This window comes from Ptychodera flava, chromosome 15, assembly GCF_041260155.1.
Source record: "Ptychodera flava strain L36383 chromosome 15, AS_Pfla_20210202, whole genome shotgun sequence".
NCBI classification, from domain to species: Eukaryota; Metazoa; Hemichordata; class Enteropneusta; family Ptychoderidae; genus Ptychodera; species Ptychodera flava.
Genome location: NC_091942.1, coordinates 10564167 through 10583448, shown reverse-complemented (window position 1 = coordinate 10583448; position 19282 = coordinate 10564167). Strand labels below are relative to the sequence as shown.

General features: G+C 39.1%; 1 protein-coding gene across 1 annotated transcript; it reads right to left on the bottom strand.

Annotated features, from left to right (window-relative positions):
• Positions 1 to 3396: 3396 nt before the first annotated feature.
• LOC139151111 (uncharacterized) lies at positions 3397 to 11398 on the bottom strand. Its single transcript, XM_070723662.1, has 4 exons — positions 10228 to 11398; positions 9838 to 9901; positions 9238 to 9366; positions 3397 to 9116 (listed from the first exon to the last, which is right to left on the bottom strand). The coding sequence occupies exons 1-4, from the start codon at positions 11177 to 11179 to the stop codon at positions 3536 to 3538; spliced, it is 6726 nt and encodes a 2241-aa protein (XP_070579763.1). The 5' UTR covers positions 11180 to 11398; the 3' UTR covers positions 3397 to 3535.
• Between the last annotated feature and the right edge of the window lie 7884 nt (positions 11399 to 19282).

Here is a 19282-nt window from a genome sequence, read left to right as displayed (position 1 = left end):
CAGTTGAATCCTTGATTGGCTAGTTTTACCGTTGAACCGGTCCGCACCGCTTTAATGTTGTTCGGGTACTGTAAACCAATGAGATTTGATATTCTGAGATGAAACGACGCATGTGGCTACCGAAACTATAGGAAGAATTCTTCCTTGTTCCTACATCGATACCATTCGATTAGTTCCGACACGTAACTTTAGGTATATATTTTAAGAATTTTTTATTTACTTTTCTGTGTCCTTCTGCTGCACAAAAGTTATTTGGTCATTCGGAATTCTCGGCAAAGTCTATCCGCATTTCGGAATACACTACCTCTGATGGTCAGTTTATATTAATTGAAACTTTAATTACCAAGATTAAATTTGTTGATCCTATGGAGCGACTAGCGACTGCATCTAATTCCCCCGCAAGATAACAAAATAGCGCAATCGTCTCGTTGTAAACTCCCCTCACGATACCCCCCTTAATTTCAGTAATTTGAAGAGAACAGTGATTTATCTTAACATGTGTAGGCATTTTGAGTCAAAACAGTTTTTCTATCCACAAACACTTAGGAATCTTAGTCAGTCAAAGAACCCTCCAATGCGCTTACACCTTGACATGATTTTTGGCATGAACGTGGTTTCTTTTGAAGTCAAGTTAGCCTCCTTGAGTTAGCCTCCTTGAGTCCCCACGTATAGTTCTGTGGAGAGACGGAATGCAAATTTGCGTACTTGAGTATCCAAAGGTTTCTCGGGTGTGAATTCGTATAGTTTTGTATCGCTAGACAGCTTGAGTAGAAAACTTATTACTATCAATCTGATTACTCATATTTGAACAAAAGATGCGCCAATTTCCGGATATTTCATTACAAGACAAAATTCTGATGACTTCGGTACGCGAATATAGCCTTGCATTTTATACCAAAAGCGTGATGGCGAATTAAACTAACAAGATAAGAACGACACGACTTGCTGAGGGCGCATGTGCAATTTCAGGCAAACAGAAAAATACCGACTGTTAGTGTGTATTCAATTGATTACGTTTGCCAAAATTAAGTTAATCCGGAGCGTTTTGTACAGCAACTTCGCAAGCCAAGAGTGTTTCCTCGGGCATAGACCTTCCCGTTGGTTAGAACACGATTAGAACTAATTTGGGATAATTGGATCTTCATACTTTTCGAATTTCTCAACAGGTTTGGGTGCCCTATAGCTGATTATTGCAATATTACAAATTACTCATAAAAACAAGTGTGTAACTTAAAATGAAAAGCCGATGAGCTTACAGTTGAAGATAAAAACCAACGTTACTTCACCATCTAATTATCCCAAATAGTTAAATCGCGTTTTAGGGAGACTATGCAAGCCGACCTAACCAAGCAGTGCCGACTAAACGATGTTTATACAGCGTCTGCCACGACTTTTGAGATGCCATAGAATATATGTTTTCGATAGCAGGATTTGACCAGCAAATCACGCCATGACGCGTTCTTGTCACGTGGTAATTATATTTCAAAATTTGTAATTTGATTATAAAAGAAGGTAATAATGATATCTTGCGATAAGAAATGGAACAGACGGCTGTCATGTTCGGACATATCACGAGCGCGTAATATGTTTGTATATGTGTGTATATATGTGTGTGTGTGTGTGTGTGTATATTTGTGTGTATGTGTACAGAGGCAGCAATATGCAAAATATTTCTTTTATTGTGAATTGTACGCTGCAAAGTACGAATCCAGTCGAATGTATTTACAAATTGTTCCGAAAATAATACTGATTTCGAGAGATCGAAGCATACTTGCAAAACGAAATTTTCGCTTTTGATACTTAAATAAGTGTCAAAGGGATATTGCAAAGGACAGTTTGACTTAAAGAAAGATTGGCTTATGGCTTTCACATTTATTAATAACATAAAAATGAATTGATGTATAAATTCATCACTTCGAATTCACATGACCTGTTGCTTCATGTAAAGGTGTCGTTCGTCTGAGAGAAAAAGTTTTTTGAACAATGATTTTTTTTTATTGTTTTGTTATGCTTGATAAAATGTTACATTTCATTGAAACTCACTTGCAAAACTAGCCCATATAATATTTAAATTTCGCAGTGTTCAGTGCTACATCGGCATGACTTAGACGTTGACCTCGTTTACGATACACAATGGGTCGCTTCTCGCTGGATCATGCGGCAAGCAACCGGGTACATTTTCTGAACGCTGTTATATTACAGTCCACACTACAATGGCTAAATCTAACTGGAAAGTTTTGTAGAGTTTTATAAAGTTACATTTCATATATATGCTCTATGATCGCCAACAATTTGGATAATTAAAATCTGACCTCTTACTGAAGCAAATTTTTAAAAAATTGAATATATATATATATATATATATATATATATATATATATATATATATATATATATATATATATATATATACATACATACATACATACATACATACATACATACATACATATCGACTTTTAAAGAAATGCGACAAATATACAATAAAGTCAAAAGCTGTATCAATAAATTGATAAGCAATCGCTATTCCTAAACCGGTAGCTAGTTTCCAGCGTACAAATTTCCCTTCTAATGGTGTTAATAATTTTGTGATAGTTATAAATTTTGATGTGTAAAATACTGACCATGCAGGTAGGGTGTAAATTTAAATTTGAAAATATATTGCAAACGTTAACTCTATACATACACTAATATCGATCCTTTTCATAAAAGAAAACAAACTCGATTTAAAGTCTCATCAATGAGTGATGGTCGTCTCGTGTGTGATGTGTTTTTATATATTAGTAATTGTGACTAACTCTCCCTGTATTCTGATTTTTTTCTGTTGGTGTTAATAAGTTTGTAATGAATATATCTGTCTATAACATAGATTAAATTTTGGAGATGCGATGCGTTGAGGACAATGTCGAAGCGTACGACGTACTAGGATATGAATCCCGGTATTTGTGATTAACCTTTCATTGTACACCATTGTGTGAATGAGAACGCAGTTATTAAAAGAAGACATTTATAAAGAACAATTCTCCATATTTCAAGTCGAATTAAGTTGCTTACGTAGCGCTGAATTAAACGTGGACCCTAAAAGAGGTCTGTGATTTAAACAACTGAAAATATATAAACTACAAGATGAAGCACGATATTATTTTTTAAGAAACGTCAATGGCGACTAGCCTTAGCAACTCATCACTCATCAATGGAAGGTTAGGGCTTTAAATGGCAAAAAGGCTGCAACGGTAGCATCAAATATATAGTTTTTGTGTCACCTTTGATGCTTAACCTAAACATGACGTTCGAACGCATGACCCCCTAAGTCACCTAAATAAATCAAGGCAGCATAATGGGAAGTGATCGAAGCGTAAAGACAGATGCAAAGAATGTTCCACCAGCCCGAGTGATTACTCTATGTTAGGAGACAGCCAAACGTAGATGATCATTTTCAGATGCTGCACAAGATGACATGTGTGCATTCTCCTAGCTGAAAACGAACTTCACGTTTTTTTCGCTTTCTCATGATTATTTCGAACAAAATTCAAAGTTACATTTTCCTTGGTATTTTACTTACGGAGCCAATAAGTGTTCCTTTGATAACCTCTTTATCTAATGTGATGTCGGTCTCCAAGCGAAATAATGGTGCAGTATAATTAAATGCCTTCACAACGTCCACGATTGCCTGCCCCTTGTACTCGGTGTCACCAATGCAAAGTGACATCATCGTTTGAGTAAGGTCTTGAAGATGCAACGTAACAGCAACGTGTAAGAGTTGTTTCTCCCCCATGTCTTCGTGAAACTCAATGAACAATTTCACAAGATCACTTCGGAAATTCTCTGGGCTTAATTGCACTGCTTTATCGAGAGCCACGATGGCTGCGTTTGGCACCCGGGCTTCTCCAATCTTATTCTTCGTGTTTTTCATGTAGCATGCATTGAGAAGATGGCAAATGCTTTCCTGATTCAGACCCATGTCTGATAGGTCGTCACTGGTGTTGTAGAAGATTGTTCCCAACATTGTCTTTTTAAAGTCAGCCATTTCGTTTCCGTGGCCAAGAATCCACTGATACTCTTTTAATTGTTCAGGAGGTAGTGAAAGCCTATCAGCGAGTCTTGGTGTGGACGATGATTTGATGATTAGCATATCATTCTTAGCTACGTCCACACGTTTCACAAACTTATCAAACCATCGTACGCTACGAATTCTAAGACAGTGGAAACATGTGGGGTCAATTTTGTCGCTGTGTCCTTCAATGTGATCATCAAAAGAGGGCACTTCTTCTGTAAGTTCTGTTAGCAACTTATTGCGGCCAACTGCACACGCACCGAGTTTTGCATCAGACTTTCTAATACCTTCTGAGCCAAGACTGTTTCTTAAGAGGGTGATAACACCGTCATTCGATGATGAACGAATCGCAAAATCAAGGGTATATTCAGATACTGGTGCTCCGTAATCTATGAGCTTCTGAACGCACTCCTTCCGGTTATCATTCATATAACCTATCCAAGAGTCAAAAGTGCGGCGACTGGAAAGAATTTCCTTTCTCTGAACCTCTTCTTTACCAGCAAGAAAAAGGTCAAGCAAGTTGGCATAACCACAAAACGCCGCACTGGCTAACATATCCGTAAAGCATTCACGTATATATCCATCTCCATTCTGCCAAACATGGGGCATATCAAGAGCACTAGCTGTTACCATGCATTTAAGAGCATCATTTGTATACCCAGCGTAGTGAAACTTGTAGGGTGCTCTTTCTTGAGGATCCCTCTGTTTGGCATCAGTGGGTTGAGTAAGAGCAGTAGTTGGGTTATTTTTGTTTGATATCAAATGATTACGTAACCAGCCAAATGAACAAATAGTGTTTTCCTCTGTAATTTCTGATATTTTACCATGATGGTCATCAAAAACCCCATTTTCGTCAAGCTCAGTGCTACAGAGCTGCTCGTACAACTTACGCCGACCCGTACTGAGCGCGTATGCAGCTGGCGTCAGACCGCAGCCATCCTGCCTTGACCTTTCAGGAAGACCTAGTTGATCGAGAATATCAATGACGTCCTTCCAACCATAGAAACTAGCCACATGATACAAAGTTATGGGACCCAGGTCAGCTGGGTATTTGATCAATTCAAACCCAGAACCGAGCTGTTCAGCTTTCTGCAACAACAGCATCACAATTTTGTGGTGACCATGGACAGCAGCTATCTCCAGACTGGTAGGAGAAGGATCAAAATTTAATTTAAATTTGTGTGACTCTTCCCATAGATGCGATACGTTCAATCTTACACTCGGATCAAGGTTCCAATCGTCACATAAATAGCTGAACACAGAGGCATGTCCGGCTAACGTACTGACATACAATAATTCTATTGGGTTAAAATGTTCGGACATTACTCCTTTTGCCTTTTCAATGCCACCTGCGATCGTTTCCAGGGCTTTAAGAACATCAAGCTTGCCGCTATGGCATGCCCAATGAAAGGCTGTCCAGTGAGACCTATACTGTTTGTTCTTGAGCACTTTGGATTCGCCATCTAACTGCAATTCAAGATGCCTTGGCCACTGTTGTTTGACATACCATTGACATGTGTTATCATATGGTAAATTGGTGTCCCATAGGCTTTGTGGTTTATCTTCCGCTAAAGAAATTTTGGTAAAACTACCAATTTGATTTGTCTGAAGCAACAATTCCACCATTTCCACGTGACCTTTCTTGCAAGCAGTGTGTAATGCTACCACTAATAAATGATTGTGTCCAACATCAACACCACCAGATACATCTAAACGTTCTGCCAGCCTTTTCACCAAATCCACTTGGTTTTCTTCTGCACACTTTACGAGGAGTGATACTGCTGCCACGTTGTCGAGCTGAAGATTAAACATGTCAATAAGGGTATAGATAACATCCCACAGACTGTGTCTCATGCAGGACAGTAGTGTTCGCTGCAACGTTTCGTTATCACCACTTCGCAGAAGGAAATCGAGGCACCTTGCGATGCTAGATTGTGGCATCTTCATCGATGATGTGACATAAATGACGTCTTCGGGTGACATCAGTGTATCTGTGTCTGAATCTTTACCAGAATGCATTGATTTGTTACTAAGGGAGGTATTTATATCAAATCCACTTGAGAGGAAATCAGCAATCGTACCTTCCTCACGAAGTATACTCAGAGCAAGGGTCAGTACTTCCTGTTCACTTACTAGACCTTTCACTTCAGAAAGCAGGAGTTTTGTAGTAAGTCTCCAATTCCTCTTGCTCTCTTTAAAGTCTAACATAAAGCGTTGGAATGTCACCAGCCCTTTCATATGCCCTGAAACCATTTTGCTTGGCCATGCATTCAACACATTTTGACCTCGTGTTGTATTACTGCCATTTTCAGTAAGATACCACATGGTTGCACTCACGAGGAGAGGAGACAGCCCAATCCTCGCGTTCGCACCATTCTCGAGGAGGCATCTAACTGTTTCTTCATAACCTGAACGAACAGCGTAGAATAACGCTGTCATCCCTGATGAGTCAAGGCAATTAACAAAGCTTTTCCTATACTTGATGATTTCCTTTGATAACTCAACGTCACCCGCAGCTGCTGCGATGTGGAGTAGTTTTGCCCCATTGTTCCCGGCACATACAGCGAGATTATACAGTTGCTGAACTTCTTTCATAGCTTGCACATCTATTTTAGACGGCTGTGCTATTTTATGGCTTCTGTGAAAAAATCCTTCTTCTTTATCAGATCTGGGTTTATCAGTAAGACGCTTAGTCTTTGCGTCCGTGCCTTTTTTCACTTCTGGTTGCAGCTTGCTACCTTTGCTGACTAACGTTGTGAAAATATCTGTTTGATGAAAAATTGCTTCGTAGACACCAAGGCTTCCATATTTTTCTTTACGAGCACTCTCACTTATCTTTCGACCCGTCTTTGATTTTACCAATTTTGATTTATGCTCTAAAAGTTCTTGCATTTGGTCTTTTGGACGAGCCTGTCCCCTACGGTACTTTCCAAGAGGTGCTGGATGTTTACCAACTGTAAAATAATCCAAACCTTCTTTATACTTTCCCTCTCTATCAAATTTCCGAAACCTAAACATGAGGCTGTGAATGTCAGTTTTGCATTTCAGAGGACAGGACCCCAGCAGTATAAGTTTTTTGGCAACGTCCCAGTGTTTAAATGCAACTGCATACCAGAGGGGTGTTCTCAGACTTTGGTCAACAGTATCAAATGCTAAAGTCTCTTCATACGAATCCTCTTTCAAAATTTCATCGAGATATCCGAGTTGTCCTTCCTTTGCCAAATAATGAATGACTGTTCTCCCGTCTCGGTCTTGAACTAACTTCTCCGCCATCATCAACTCCTGGAATGTTGCGCATTTCAATATTTTTTCTAGTAAAGCCCACTTGCCCTTGGCAGAAGCTTCTACTGCTAATTTGGCGATGGTGGGTTTACTAATGGCATTTATTTTTGACAGAAGAACAAGGAGACATTCAAAAGCGTCATCAAGGCAATCTGAAGCATTGCTGACTGTTGAAATGATCAACATTTCTGCTGTGATTGAGTCAACATATATTGTTTCTTTCGTTTCCCACTGCCCTTCCTCAGTGTGTGTGATAAACAATAACTTTGGGAAAATTAATTCCTGAATGATGCGACAGAGATCGAATCCGCCATTTACAAAAAGTGTGAGAACTTTTGCATCATGCAATGCACACAAAACCAGTGCAACAGAAGGAGCGGACTTGCTATCTGTTATACACCGAGGGTCATTCTTCAGAAGAATGGCCAGAACATCATACAATTTATTCTTTTTCACAGATGCTGAGTCAGTTAGAATCTGCCTTTTTCGCCATGTTAACAGAGAGACTGTTTCATTAAACAAATACGTGACTGAATTTGCTTTCAATTTAAGCCAATCGATTTCGTCATAAACCTTTATTTGCATATCATCAATGCCCTGGTCATCATTTTGTACACTCCGTGCATCCCCGTCATCATTTGCAGAATCAGTTGTTCTGTACTTTATTCCGCCTTGATAATAGATCTCTGTATGCGATAATTCCTTGCAATTAATATAATAAGCCAGGAGTACTGTCAAGATTGTTGATGCATGGATTTGGCATGCGCCCTTTTCAAGGATAAGACATACCATTTCTTTGTTCCCCGCTAGAGCCGCATAAAATAGAGGAGTTCGTCCCTCAATATCAGGAATATCGACAAGGTCAGGCCTGAATGATAGAATTGCTCGGGCATATTCTAATTGTGACCTTGATGCAGCAAGGTGGAGAATTGACTTACTGTTTGTTGCTGCATTAGATGCAAGGGCAAACAGTAGTTTAGCCTCTTGGTAGACCTTTTCTTCTTTCTCTGTTTTTGGTCTTCGTAGAGTGTATTTGGAGTTTATATGAGCTGGGGCATTGTCGCTTCGAACTTGTTTTTTACATTCATTTTCCCCTGATTTCAGGTTATTCGCCGAGGACTTTGCCTCCTTTACGGACCAATAATTTGTTTTCCTCTCACAGCGATCATAATATATAGTATCTGCAACGAGTTCACTCCCAAATATGGCCATGTATGCTTTACTTATTCTTCTCCTACCTATATATTCGCTACACGGTTGTGTGTCACTTACGACGCAACCACCTTTCAAAACAGAATCAAACGTTGGGTTGTTCATCCTCATGAGGCGATGGAAAAACATATCCATAGAAGCATCTCCTGACAAGGGATTCAAATCGTAAAGGAATAGTAGTTTGGCCACTTCCCAATGCTCATTTGCAATAGCAAACCACAGGGGGGTGCGATGATATTTACCTACCTGATTCAAAGCGTCTACGATATCTTTATTTAAAATTCTTTGCAACATTTTAAGTTGCCCCGCCCTTGCCATATGATGAATGATTGTCTGATTACAGCTATCGGATACAAGCTTTGTATTAATATCACTTTGCATAAAGTCATCCAGTTCGATCATTCTTTCAACCAATTTCCACTGATCTCTACCTGCAGCTCTAAGAATAAGATGGCATATTCCCTTGTTGCCAACAACGTCGGACGTCTTCGTTTTGGTAATGACGTGTTCTAAAAGTTCAAGAGCAATTGCCTCACGATCTTCATCGATACAAACATCAAGGCAGGTTCTGACAAAAAAACACAAAGAACAAAATCAGTAAACTCTAAGACCGTCCATGTCAATATGACCATAAGTAAGAGTATATCTTGGATTGCTGTTACAAAAATAAAATATCAATAAATACTCACTTTCCATTAAAACGAGCAGTAACATCAGCCCCAAATTTTAATAAATCTTGAACAGCTGCTTTATTACCAGCTTTGCACGCCCTATATAATCCCGGTCCATCTCTTGGATGAATACCGTCATATTGGCCCCTAAAAGTAAAATTGGTGAAAATATTTTTATTCATTGTAAATTGAAATACATACACACACATACATACATACATACATACATACATACATACATACATACATACATACATACATACATACATACATACATACATACATACATACATACATACATACATACATACATACATACATACATACATACATACATACATACATACATACAGACAGACAGACAGACAGACACAAACACATATACACACACATACACATACAATACATATATATATATATATATATATATATATATATATATATATATATATATATATTGCTATATTGCCAGTTAGCTTATTCCACTATAATTGTATAAGTAATTAGTATATATTTGTGTAAAACAGGGGTAACACATAGTTTCTTACTGGTGGCAGTCAAAACGAGTTTCATCCATGGCTTTTAAAGGGTACAGAGTTTCAACAGTTGTTTATTTACCTTTGATTTTGAATATTCTGTAACTCGTATTGACATACATCTGAGAGTGAAGGTAGATCTATTCCTGAGGAGAAGAAAAGCGATATTCAATGTGCAATTTGTCTGTCTAATCTGTTTGCCAAGAAACGACTTAATGGCTCTTGTATGATAAGTAGTGAGAATTGTCTGTTCTGTGGCTCTCAGATATAGTTTTCAATCCAAAAATGAATAACCACTTTTGTCGAGGTAATATCGTCCTCGTATCAATTGCATAGACATTTGTGAAAACAGTTCAGTAAACGACTAACATCATATAATCAGTAAAATCAGATCCATGCCACAGGGATGAGACTTTTTCTTTATTACAGTACTATCACATTATAATGTTACACCTGAACACGGTGAACCTACCAAGCGCTTTGTATTTGTCCAGTAGAGCGTCTAGGATTATTCTCTTATCATGCATAACTGCTATTTCAAGTGGTGACCGGTGACTCATCGATTTCATATCATCGGCGAGGGACAAAACAGCATCAATGTTGCCGGATATGACAGCAAGACAAAGAGGGCTCGGTGTATCACTTTTCTTCGCTCTGTCACTCTCCATGTTTGACATTGCCAAATGCCATCGATTTCTGAGACGCTTCGATAACTTTGTCAGAGGACATATCTCCGTATCCAGATGGTAGTTCCACAGTTCGTTGACTGTTTTGTAGTTGTGCTGCACTTCATATCTTACAGCCATCTCTTTGTTGTCACCGTTCAGTTCGTTAATGCTATTTGCGAACTTTCTGGCATCATCTCCTTTGAACAAGTATGTGAAGTGCAATGCTGTGAATCCCAACTTATCTGCGCAGGACAGGTCGAGTCGGTTCCCGAATCTTTTAACCAGGCCTAACGCTAACGATGTTTTCTTGTTGTGAAGAGCTGTAAGAAGAGGTGTCCTTCCATTAATGTCCCGCACAGATGCTAGAACATTCTCTCTTTCCAGTAGGAAATGTGCTATATCGTCACGTCCTTTCTCACAGGCACAATGCAGCGGCGTTGAACCTCTCCAATCCACTAGATTTGTCTCTGCTTGTGTGTTTTCGAGAAGATATTGCACCATCTCGTGGTCGCCTTTCTGAGCGGCTTCATGGAGAACTGTGCGGCCCATGTAGTCATGCATTGATACATCAACACCAGTGTTAACGAAATGTTGGACATGATCTTTAGTTCCATTAGCACATATCCATCCAAGGAATCGCTGGTTTGTGAGAGTATCATGGCATGCCTCTAGAATCTTCAAAACGTCATTATCCTTCAGTCTGCCTCTATCAAGTACATTGATGAAGCTGGCACGGGTGCTGGTATCAAAGTTCATGTTTGGATGGCGGAGCAAGCTGACAATAATACCAATCCTCTTACACTGCAAGGCATGTAAGAATGCATGACAGAGATGTTTATGATCAACTGCGTCGGTTAAAAAATTGTCAATGACTCCTGAACTACCTTGTCTGCTGGCGATGCACAATGGGATGCAACCGCTGGTATCTTCAAGGTCTTTTCGTGCTCCTCTGCCAAGCAACAACTGAATTGCTTCGTCAGATTTTGCCTCTGCTGCTTCGTGTAGCAATGTTCTTTGAAGTAAATCTCGCGGCGTTTACATCCGCGATGCATTCTACTGCCTTGTCCAGTTTTTCTGTCCTCTTTTCCACGATCATTTTTGATGCCACATGCTTCGCTAAATCTGCTGGCAACTTTAACTTGTCAATATGAGATTCCCAAAATGCGAGAGGCAGCTTTAGCAATAGTGACATTGGTGTGTTGCCATTGACATCCTTCTTTCCTCGCATACTTGCCCCTCTTTGAAGCAAAATCACAACTGTGGTGAACTTGTTATAGTAGATGGCCAAGTGCAAAGGAGTCCTGCCATTGATATCTTGGGAGTCTATATACTGCTGGCATAGGTTCTCCAAAAGGCACAAGACCGTGGTGTCGTGCCCGTTTGCAGCAGCATAGTGAAGAGGAGTGGCGTTTCTTGAGTCTGTCAAATGAACTGAGTCTAGTGACTTGAACGTTGACAGTATGGTGTTCACCAAGGCTGTTCTGCCATAGCTTGCAGCTTCATGCAAACCTGCAAAAACAACAATCAAAACTTTAACCCACAGTGCTAATGTGAGAAGAAAAGCAGTAAATGAATGCTTTTTCCAAAATTTATTAATGACATTCGCTACTGTGAAACACCTAAATTGATAATCTTAATGATATTTGGACACAAGGTTACATTATCTTATGTATCATTTCAATAATTTAATCTGCTCGGGGCCTAAACTTAAATTTCGAAGCAAGTAAAACTCACCTGTAGGGTTAAAGGTCATCATCCTTGAATATTTGTCGAATGGTATGAAATGGAAGCCACCATTTGGTACATCATCTCCTTCAATGCGTGATGGGCCAAGGCACTCAAGTACCTCTTCTATATGCCTACCCTCTGGAACAGGTACAACATCGACGAGCCCTGCAAATGTGACCACTCTGTCATTCCACTGAGCTGAGTGGTATTGAACTCCCTGATAGCGGAAACCGTCATTTAAATGCTTGCTAGGTACTTTTGGTAAGACTTGGAAAACCATAAGTCGCCCCTCTTTTGACCTTGGGATAACTTTTCCATTTTTCAAGAAGAAAAATTCATCGTTTGTGGTCTTTTCCCTGATTTTGTGTCTGCAATATTCGATTGTAGTGGTTTGGTCCACTTGAAGTATGATATCTTCAAATGAGTTGTGTATTGCTCGAGATATCGCACTGGTTGACTGACTCTCTTCCATTCCGTCGGTTTCATTTGGTTTGCAGATTGGAAAAACGTTCTTTTCTGCACCAGACGAGGACCTTTGCTGATCGTTGATGGTTTCGCCACTGCCACTGACAGCCACGCCTGTACTATCAGAGTTACCATGTCTCTCCGATTGGACCATGTCACTTTGGTGAAGTTCGGATGTTGACCTGTCACCTGTCTTGGCATTTACCAGATCTTGTTGCTGGTTTATGTCCCTGCTGATGATGTTTTGCTCTTTATCCTCTATCGTTTGTATATCTTGCTGGTGTTCGCTGGAACTTCTACACTCATTAACGTTAGTGGAATCATCTTTTCCATATTTCTCCTCACCTACATGAACATTGTCCTGCCTACCGGCCTCATCCTGGTCAGTGTGTTGGATTTCTTTAGCAACCGTGTTACTCGTGTCATTTTCTACACTTCCAGGTAAGCTTATCTGTTTCTCGTCCCCTCCATCTGTTGACATAGGTTGTTGCTCACATGACTTATCCATTCGTATACTTTCTGTAAGTATTCCCTCGTTTTTGGTCATCTGTTGTTCTGTATGTTGATGAAAATTGCCATGTATTATGGGCACCACTGTCGAATGACGTATGCGAAAACATACGGGTATAGTTCCAGGCGTAGCTCCTTTGACATTCGCTTCAGCTTCATCGACAGAATCGATCCCTTCCTCAACATTCTTTGCTCCTGGAATCACGACAGCATTAACGAGTGCTATTACTGTCCGTTGTTTCCCCTTCCATGTAATTGTTCTATACTCAATCCCTTTGAACGTGAATGTTTCTTTCAAGGGCTGCCCGGGCGATTTCAAAAGGACGTCAAAGACAGGGATCTTTGATTCTCTGTCTTCCTCAATCATCTTCCCCCTCCTCAGGAAAGCAAACTTCACCAGAGGAAAGTTTTCAACCACTTTCTGCCTGCACTGGTCAAGAGAAGATGCCACATCCACAGACAGTGGCAAATCTTCATACGGGAATAAAGAAGGGTCGATAATTTCATTTCTGTGGCACTGGTGCTCAACTGAGTAATCACATCGTATTATACGAAAATGTACGGGAATTTCTTGGGTCTTCAAACTGCTTTGGGGTTTTGCTTTTGAGTCTGTATCAGTTATAGGCGGGACGGGTAAGGAGACCTCTGTTGGGAAATAGTGGTATAGAATTTTGTTATTGTACCAGATATAAAAGTACCATTTCTTAGAAATGGATGATTTGCATAAATAATGAATTTTTGCAATGGCCTATATCTTAATAATTACTAATTTTAAACCAATTTTGATGTAACTTTGCACTCAAATAGCTCAATGGTGCTACAATGAACAACGTGCGGTGGGCATGGCTTGCATATCATAATCTCATTAAATTTGCATATTCCATTCATTATTGTATATTAGACTATTCATCAAAATTCAAATCAATGAATTTCATCTGACCTCTTATAAGTATGTTGCTGATACTTAGACCATATGCTGAAAGTTTGATGAGTGTGACTTGCTGATTATTTGCTCATTTGCATATTTAATTAATTTCGGTATATCGATATTGAATGCAATGATTTTGGCTGGACCTCTGACTGAACCACTACGGTCTACTTTTGCTGAAGGTCTGATGAACAAACATTCTGTTAGCTCATTTGCACATTTAATGGACTTTTGTAATCTGGCTATGCATCGAAGCTGAATATACTCGCAGGATGGTATGGTCATTTATTAGCTCATTTGCATATTTAATGACTTTCTGTAATTTGGCCATATAGTAATTTAGCCATATTATTATGTAAATTTGTTATACATAGCTATATAGTCATGTTGGATTTTTGATGAGTGTGACATAATGATTATTGATTGTCTATGTAAAATTCTCTAATTAGGCCATATGTCAAAATGAACGCAATAAATTTGATCGGACTAGTATGGTACATTGGTTATATTAGACTCAGTCATGTTGGAAGATTGATGAGCGTGATATATCGTAATTAGCTTATTTGCGAATTAAATGCATTTGTAAAATTAGGCCATATGAAATTACAGTAATAGAAAATAATCAGGCTGCTGTAGAGCAGTGAACTGTGTCATGTGAATAAATTAATGTGCATTTCAGATGTGCTAAGTTTGGCATATAGATTGAATATTGAGATGGGACATATATATTATAAAGTTGTTTTTCAATTTACATTGATCACTTACAATTTAGTCCCAACATTGGTTCAACTTGATTTAAGTACTCATCACCTTAGCAATAACGCCTTACTATTAATATTGTTATTGTTATTATTATTATTATTATTATTATTATTATTATTGTTATTATTATTGTTGTTGTTTTTGTTGTTGTTGCTGCTGCTGCTGCTGCTGCTGTTGTTACATCGAATTGTGTTGACCTCGTTAGCTCTTTAACGTGAGCAACATCACAGAGCGCTGTGTTATTTGCAGTTTGGAGTCAGTTTCCAAGATATAGATGCAGCTGATAAATGCGTTGATTTAGATATCATTAATGTATAATTTATATTTGTCAGAGAAGAGAAGCTTCCTGATGACTATCATGACAGAGTGTCTTAATGAAGATTAAGCACATCGCCTGCATTACCATTAATAAAACTCCGCTTAGCACGACGGTATCCACCGCATGAACAAAGACAGCATAGCAATGCACCATTGTTTGGTGTCTATAATCGGTTATACCAAAAATAGAACGTGACGTAGCGAATCCGGGTGTGGGGCTTTATCTCAAGGTGTTTTGCCCGTCACGTCCGCCACGGCAGAGAATACTGACCGATGTCTCTGAATACCATCGGTATCCCGCTAGAATTACCACCATCCACAGTTATGTCACGAGAAACGAGTCAAAACGTAACGGGCGTCACTTATGCTGATGGAAAACATGAATTACGGAGAAAATAAACAATTTTTGGCAAGCAAGGTACCGTTGTTTTTTATTCATATGACTACCCGTCGTGTACTGTACATTTTATTTTACACCGTGCATTGTAAACACCATCTGACGCTCGAGTCAAAGGTCGAAGAGATCTGCCAATCCAACTAGAGCCCTATATTTCTCATGCGTACTTCCGTCTTCGGTATCGTCACCATAGATAATGAGTAAATACGATTTTTTTTTCTCAAATTGATACACTGTTTACTTATTTTAAACATGTCACCTTCAAGCAGTATTTTTGTCTCCACGAGTGCCTTCAAAATCCAATTATATTCTGGGCATGGCTTTCGGTCCGATTTTCGAAATCACACCTTGCGCTAACTTTAGACAAGTCAAGTCAATCTTTAGTCTGGGCTGACTGTCTCTCCCCGCAACTGTAATATGCTGACATTCTATTGTACTAAAGCAAGGTCTGCCTTTAACAAGGAAAGGGTCCAATCATTATGAAGGTTGCAAGCTGCCTCAAGTGCTCTAGTTTTAAAGATATGCGCATTCAAAAATGAAAGTGATAGATGTTATCTCTTCCATACCCGTCATGCTCTTTGCAAAGTTTACAAAAATAGTTGTGTCGTTTAAACTCATGCGTCAGGAAACTTATAAAATCGATGAAATCTGAATGCGCCATTTTTGTAAGGCGGTAATCTTTGTCTTTCTTTCGAGGTTAAAATAAATGTGTAATTTCTCTGAAAACAATCTCCTTGCAGCGTCTTAAGGAAGAACGCGCCTCGGGGACAGATATTCGTCAATGTCAAATTTCTGCAATTCGTTTCTAATCTACCACTTGTGGGGGCTCATTTTAAAGCTCTTGGAGAAAGGAAAACTTTCACCGTCTTACGTTTTTTGAAAATCTAAAATCCCCCTAGAGTGAACATAGGGATGGTGGCCATTATGAATTTCAAATATCGCAAAATGTTGGGTAATTTGTTTCGCTAGTTCCAAACTCTGCACGGTGACCCCTGATTTTAGTTTATTGGTGATTTGGTAGAAGTATAGTTGAAGTTTCATTTCGGAAAGTTTGAGCAAAAGTTTAAGACTTTCAATTTCGAGGCGCATACTACCTTAAAACTTTTCCAGGCGTCTGCTTATTTAATAAGATCATTTTAGTTTGAACCTTTATCAAATAGACAGTGCTTCGCTCACAACACTACGTTCAAAGTATTCGCGAAAGGTAATATGGTGGCACAGAGCTATATTTATCTGCGTGGAAAAGATTTATGCCAGTTTTCTGGAGCAGTTGCTCGCGTTGCTTCCATGTGTTAATCATTCGAAACAATGAACCCACTGCCTTTTATACCAGAGGAATGGCTGTAACCATGCGATAAATCGGTTGCTTTACAGCTGTAGGCTCCACTACACTGTACCAATCACTGTGCTCCTTGTAGGCAGTCGGTTCAAACAGGATTGTAAATACCAAGGCGTAAGATACTCACCATTCGGCCTTGGTTGAGACGTGATCACCGTCGACCCATTTTCTTCCGGTGGAGGCCATGCTGACGTTGACAAAACGAAAACAAATACTTTGATAAACACATATAAAACGAATAGAAACTGCACTTTCAAGATCCAAAGAGAGTGGGAAATGTCCCTATGATTGGCCAAAGTTTGTATCCTTCTGTCGCATATAACCAAATAACTTAGAAATTTTTAAAGATACGATATTTCTGAAACATGATATATACTTCAAAGTTTAAATGTACAATACAACAATGTAACTTAAATATATCGCTGTTCGGTAAGAAGCTCACGCCCCATATTTCGGTGTATTAAAGCTTAAATGTCCCTTGTACGCAACGGTGAATTTGAAGGCGCTTTCTATACTTCGCAGAGACTCTCTATGATAGTATCCATTGTCTGAACGAGACACGGTGGCATTAACTCTCACGTGTATAGGATTTCGAATTCGATTACGTGTGCGTATTGAAAGGTATCCTTGCAAATCGCAAGAACTTGGGTTCTTACCTTTTCTAGGTTTCGGCAAGTGTCTATCGACATTTTCTGATGTCGGGACCACTTGGGATGGCTTTGAAAAAATGCAGCCCATTTCACTTTACTGTGAGCGTCGACGGCTAGGAAGACTATATGAATGCTTGTCGGACGCCGCTGCCTGGCTTCGAGCGGGTATCCATGTAAACAAATTGCCGTCAAATACCGGGTCAACCAGAGCCACTGTGAAGCGTGTTTTTGGTCAAGTCACCCATGGCGCTGTATCCATGTACACAAACCATACACATTGGTGTAGCCTGGCAACCAAAGATTAAGCCGTATCATGATTATGACAGATATATGATTAGCGTTAGAGCCACTAGCACCCCGGCGGTTGAGGTCAGAGTTCCAGTTTTATGCACCTGTCAGAGACATCGATAGCGACTTGCTCAGAAAGAATCCAAAGGTCTATTTTTTACATCCATGGTAAAACAAACTGACGAGACTTGACGGTGTTGGCGCCTATCCTAATAACTGCAGATGTCAGATGATGTTTTGTAGGCAAACAAATATAATAGCCTGTATTATACTTTATTATAATGTTGATAATACGGCTCACTCAGGCGAAATTGAAAATGCAGTTGTTATTGTCACGTTTTGTTTGTTACATGTTTGACCTGGTCATAGTGTGTGGAGGGACTGTGACCTGGTAAATTACGTTCAGTACTTTAAATGATACTAATTGAAACTATTTCAATGTCATATTTCTTTCAAACTTACTCATCATTTATTGAAATAAAGAAGGTAAAGACAATCGGCACGATGCATTGTGCGTAAAGCGTTTACTGAACATTTATGACGTGTGTACAAAATACGTAGATGACCGCTGTCAATGGTCACTGGAGGCCGTGGTATAAGCACAGTAAGCTGCCCTGCTGAAAGATCGGCGCTAATCCAGCCTATCTAGGCTGAGGGTTCTGTTCACTGTCTGTTGCACCCTTGGAGATTTATGAGTGGGGATTTTAGCATATGCACAGGAAAAGCCAGGAAAAAGCAAACAAACAAGCATACAAACAAACAAACAAACAAACAAACAAACAAATAAACGAAAAATAAATTATTCATTCAAAGTTCTATGATTTTGTTTGTTTGTTTATTTTTGTCTGTATGTTTGTTTGTTGTATTATGTATTGTATGCGTGTTAGTATGTTTATTTTTTGCTTATTTGTTTATTTATTGTATGCTTGTTTGTTGTTTTCCTGGTTCCCTGTGGTATGTGTGGCCCACAGATAGTTCCTCTACTGTCTGAGATTTGTCCAATACCGTCTATCGGTGTAAAAAAAGAAGATCGAAGACCTACGATGTCCTTCAATACTCATTACAATGGCAAAGATGAACAGTCGTCAATTCTGTCACAGAATATAAAATGATAAATACAGGCAATAATTATATAGAATATACAGACAGTAAACAAACATGGTATAATAAATTACATGCAAGTCACCAAAAGAAGACTTTGGCCAGCCTCCCTAACTATCATTTGAAAGCACATTTTAAGTATTGCCATCTTTCCGTTGTTTCAAATAGCTCAAGAGTTCATCCTCATTCCTTGCGACGCCCTACAGACCAATACATTCACACCATCGAAAGAAGATCGACCTGTCACATTGCAAGTTGGACACTGGATATCCATAGGATAATTCCGGTATAAATGCTGTATACCTGCGAGAATCAAAAGTCAATTAATTATTAATCTACTATTCCATAAAAGACCCAATTGGAACTAATTTGG

Bases quoted from the DNA above. Each gene is read 5' to 3' on its own strand.
- LOC139151111 (XM_070723662.1), bottom strand. From the start codon at position 11,179: ATGAACTTTGATACCAGCACCCGTGCCAGCTTCATCAATGTACTTGAT. The intron at 9,902-10,227 runs GTAGGTTCACCG...TCTTCTCCTCAG, and splicing joins GGACAAATACAAAGCGCTTG to GAATAGATCTACCTTCACTC. The intron at 9,117-9,237 runs GTGAGTATTTAT...TTTTTTTGTCAG, and splicing joins ACTGCTCGTTTTAATGGAAA to AACCTGCCTTGATGTTTGTA.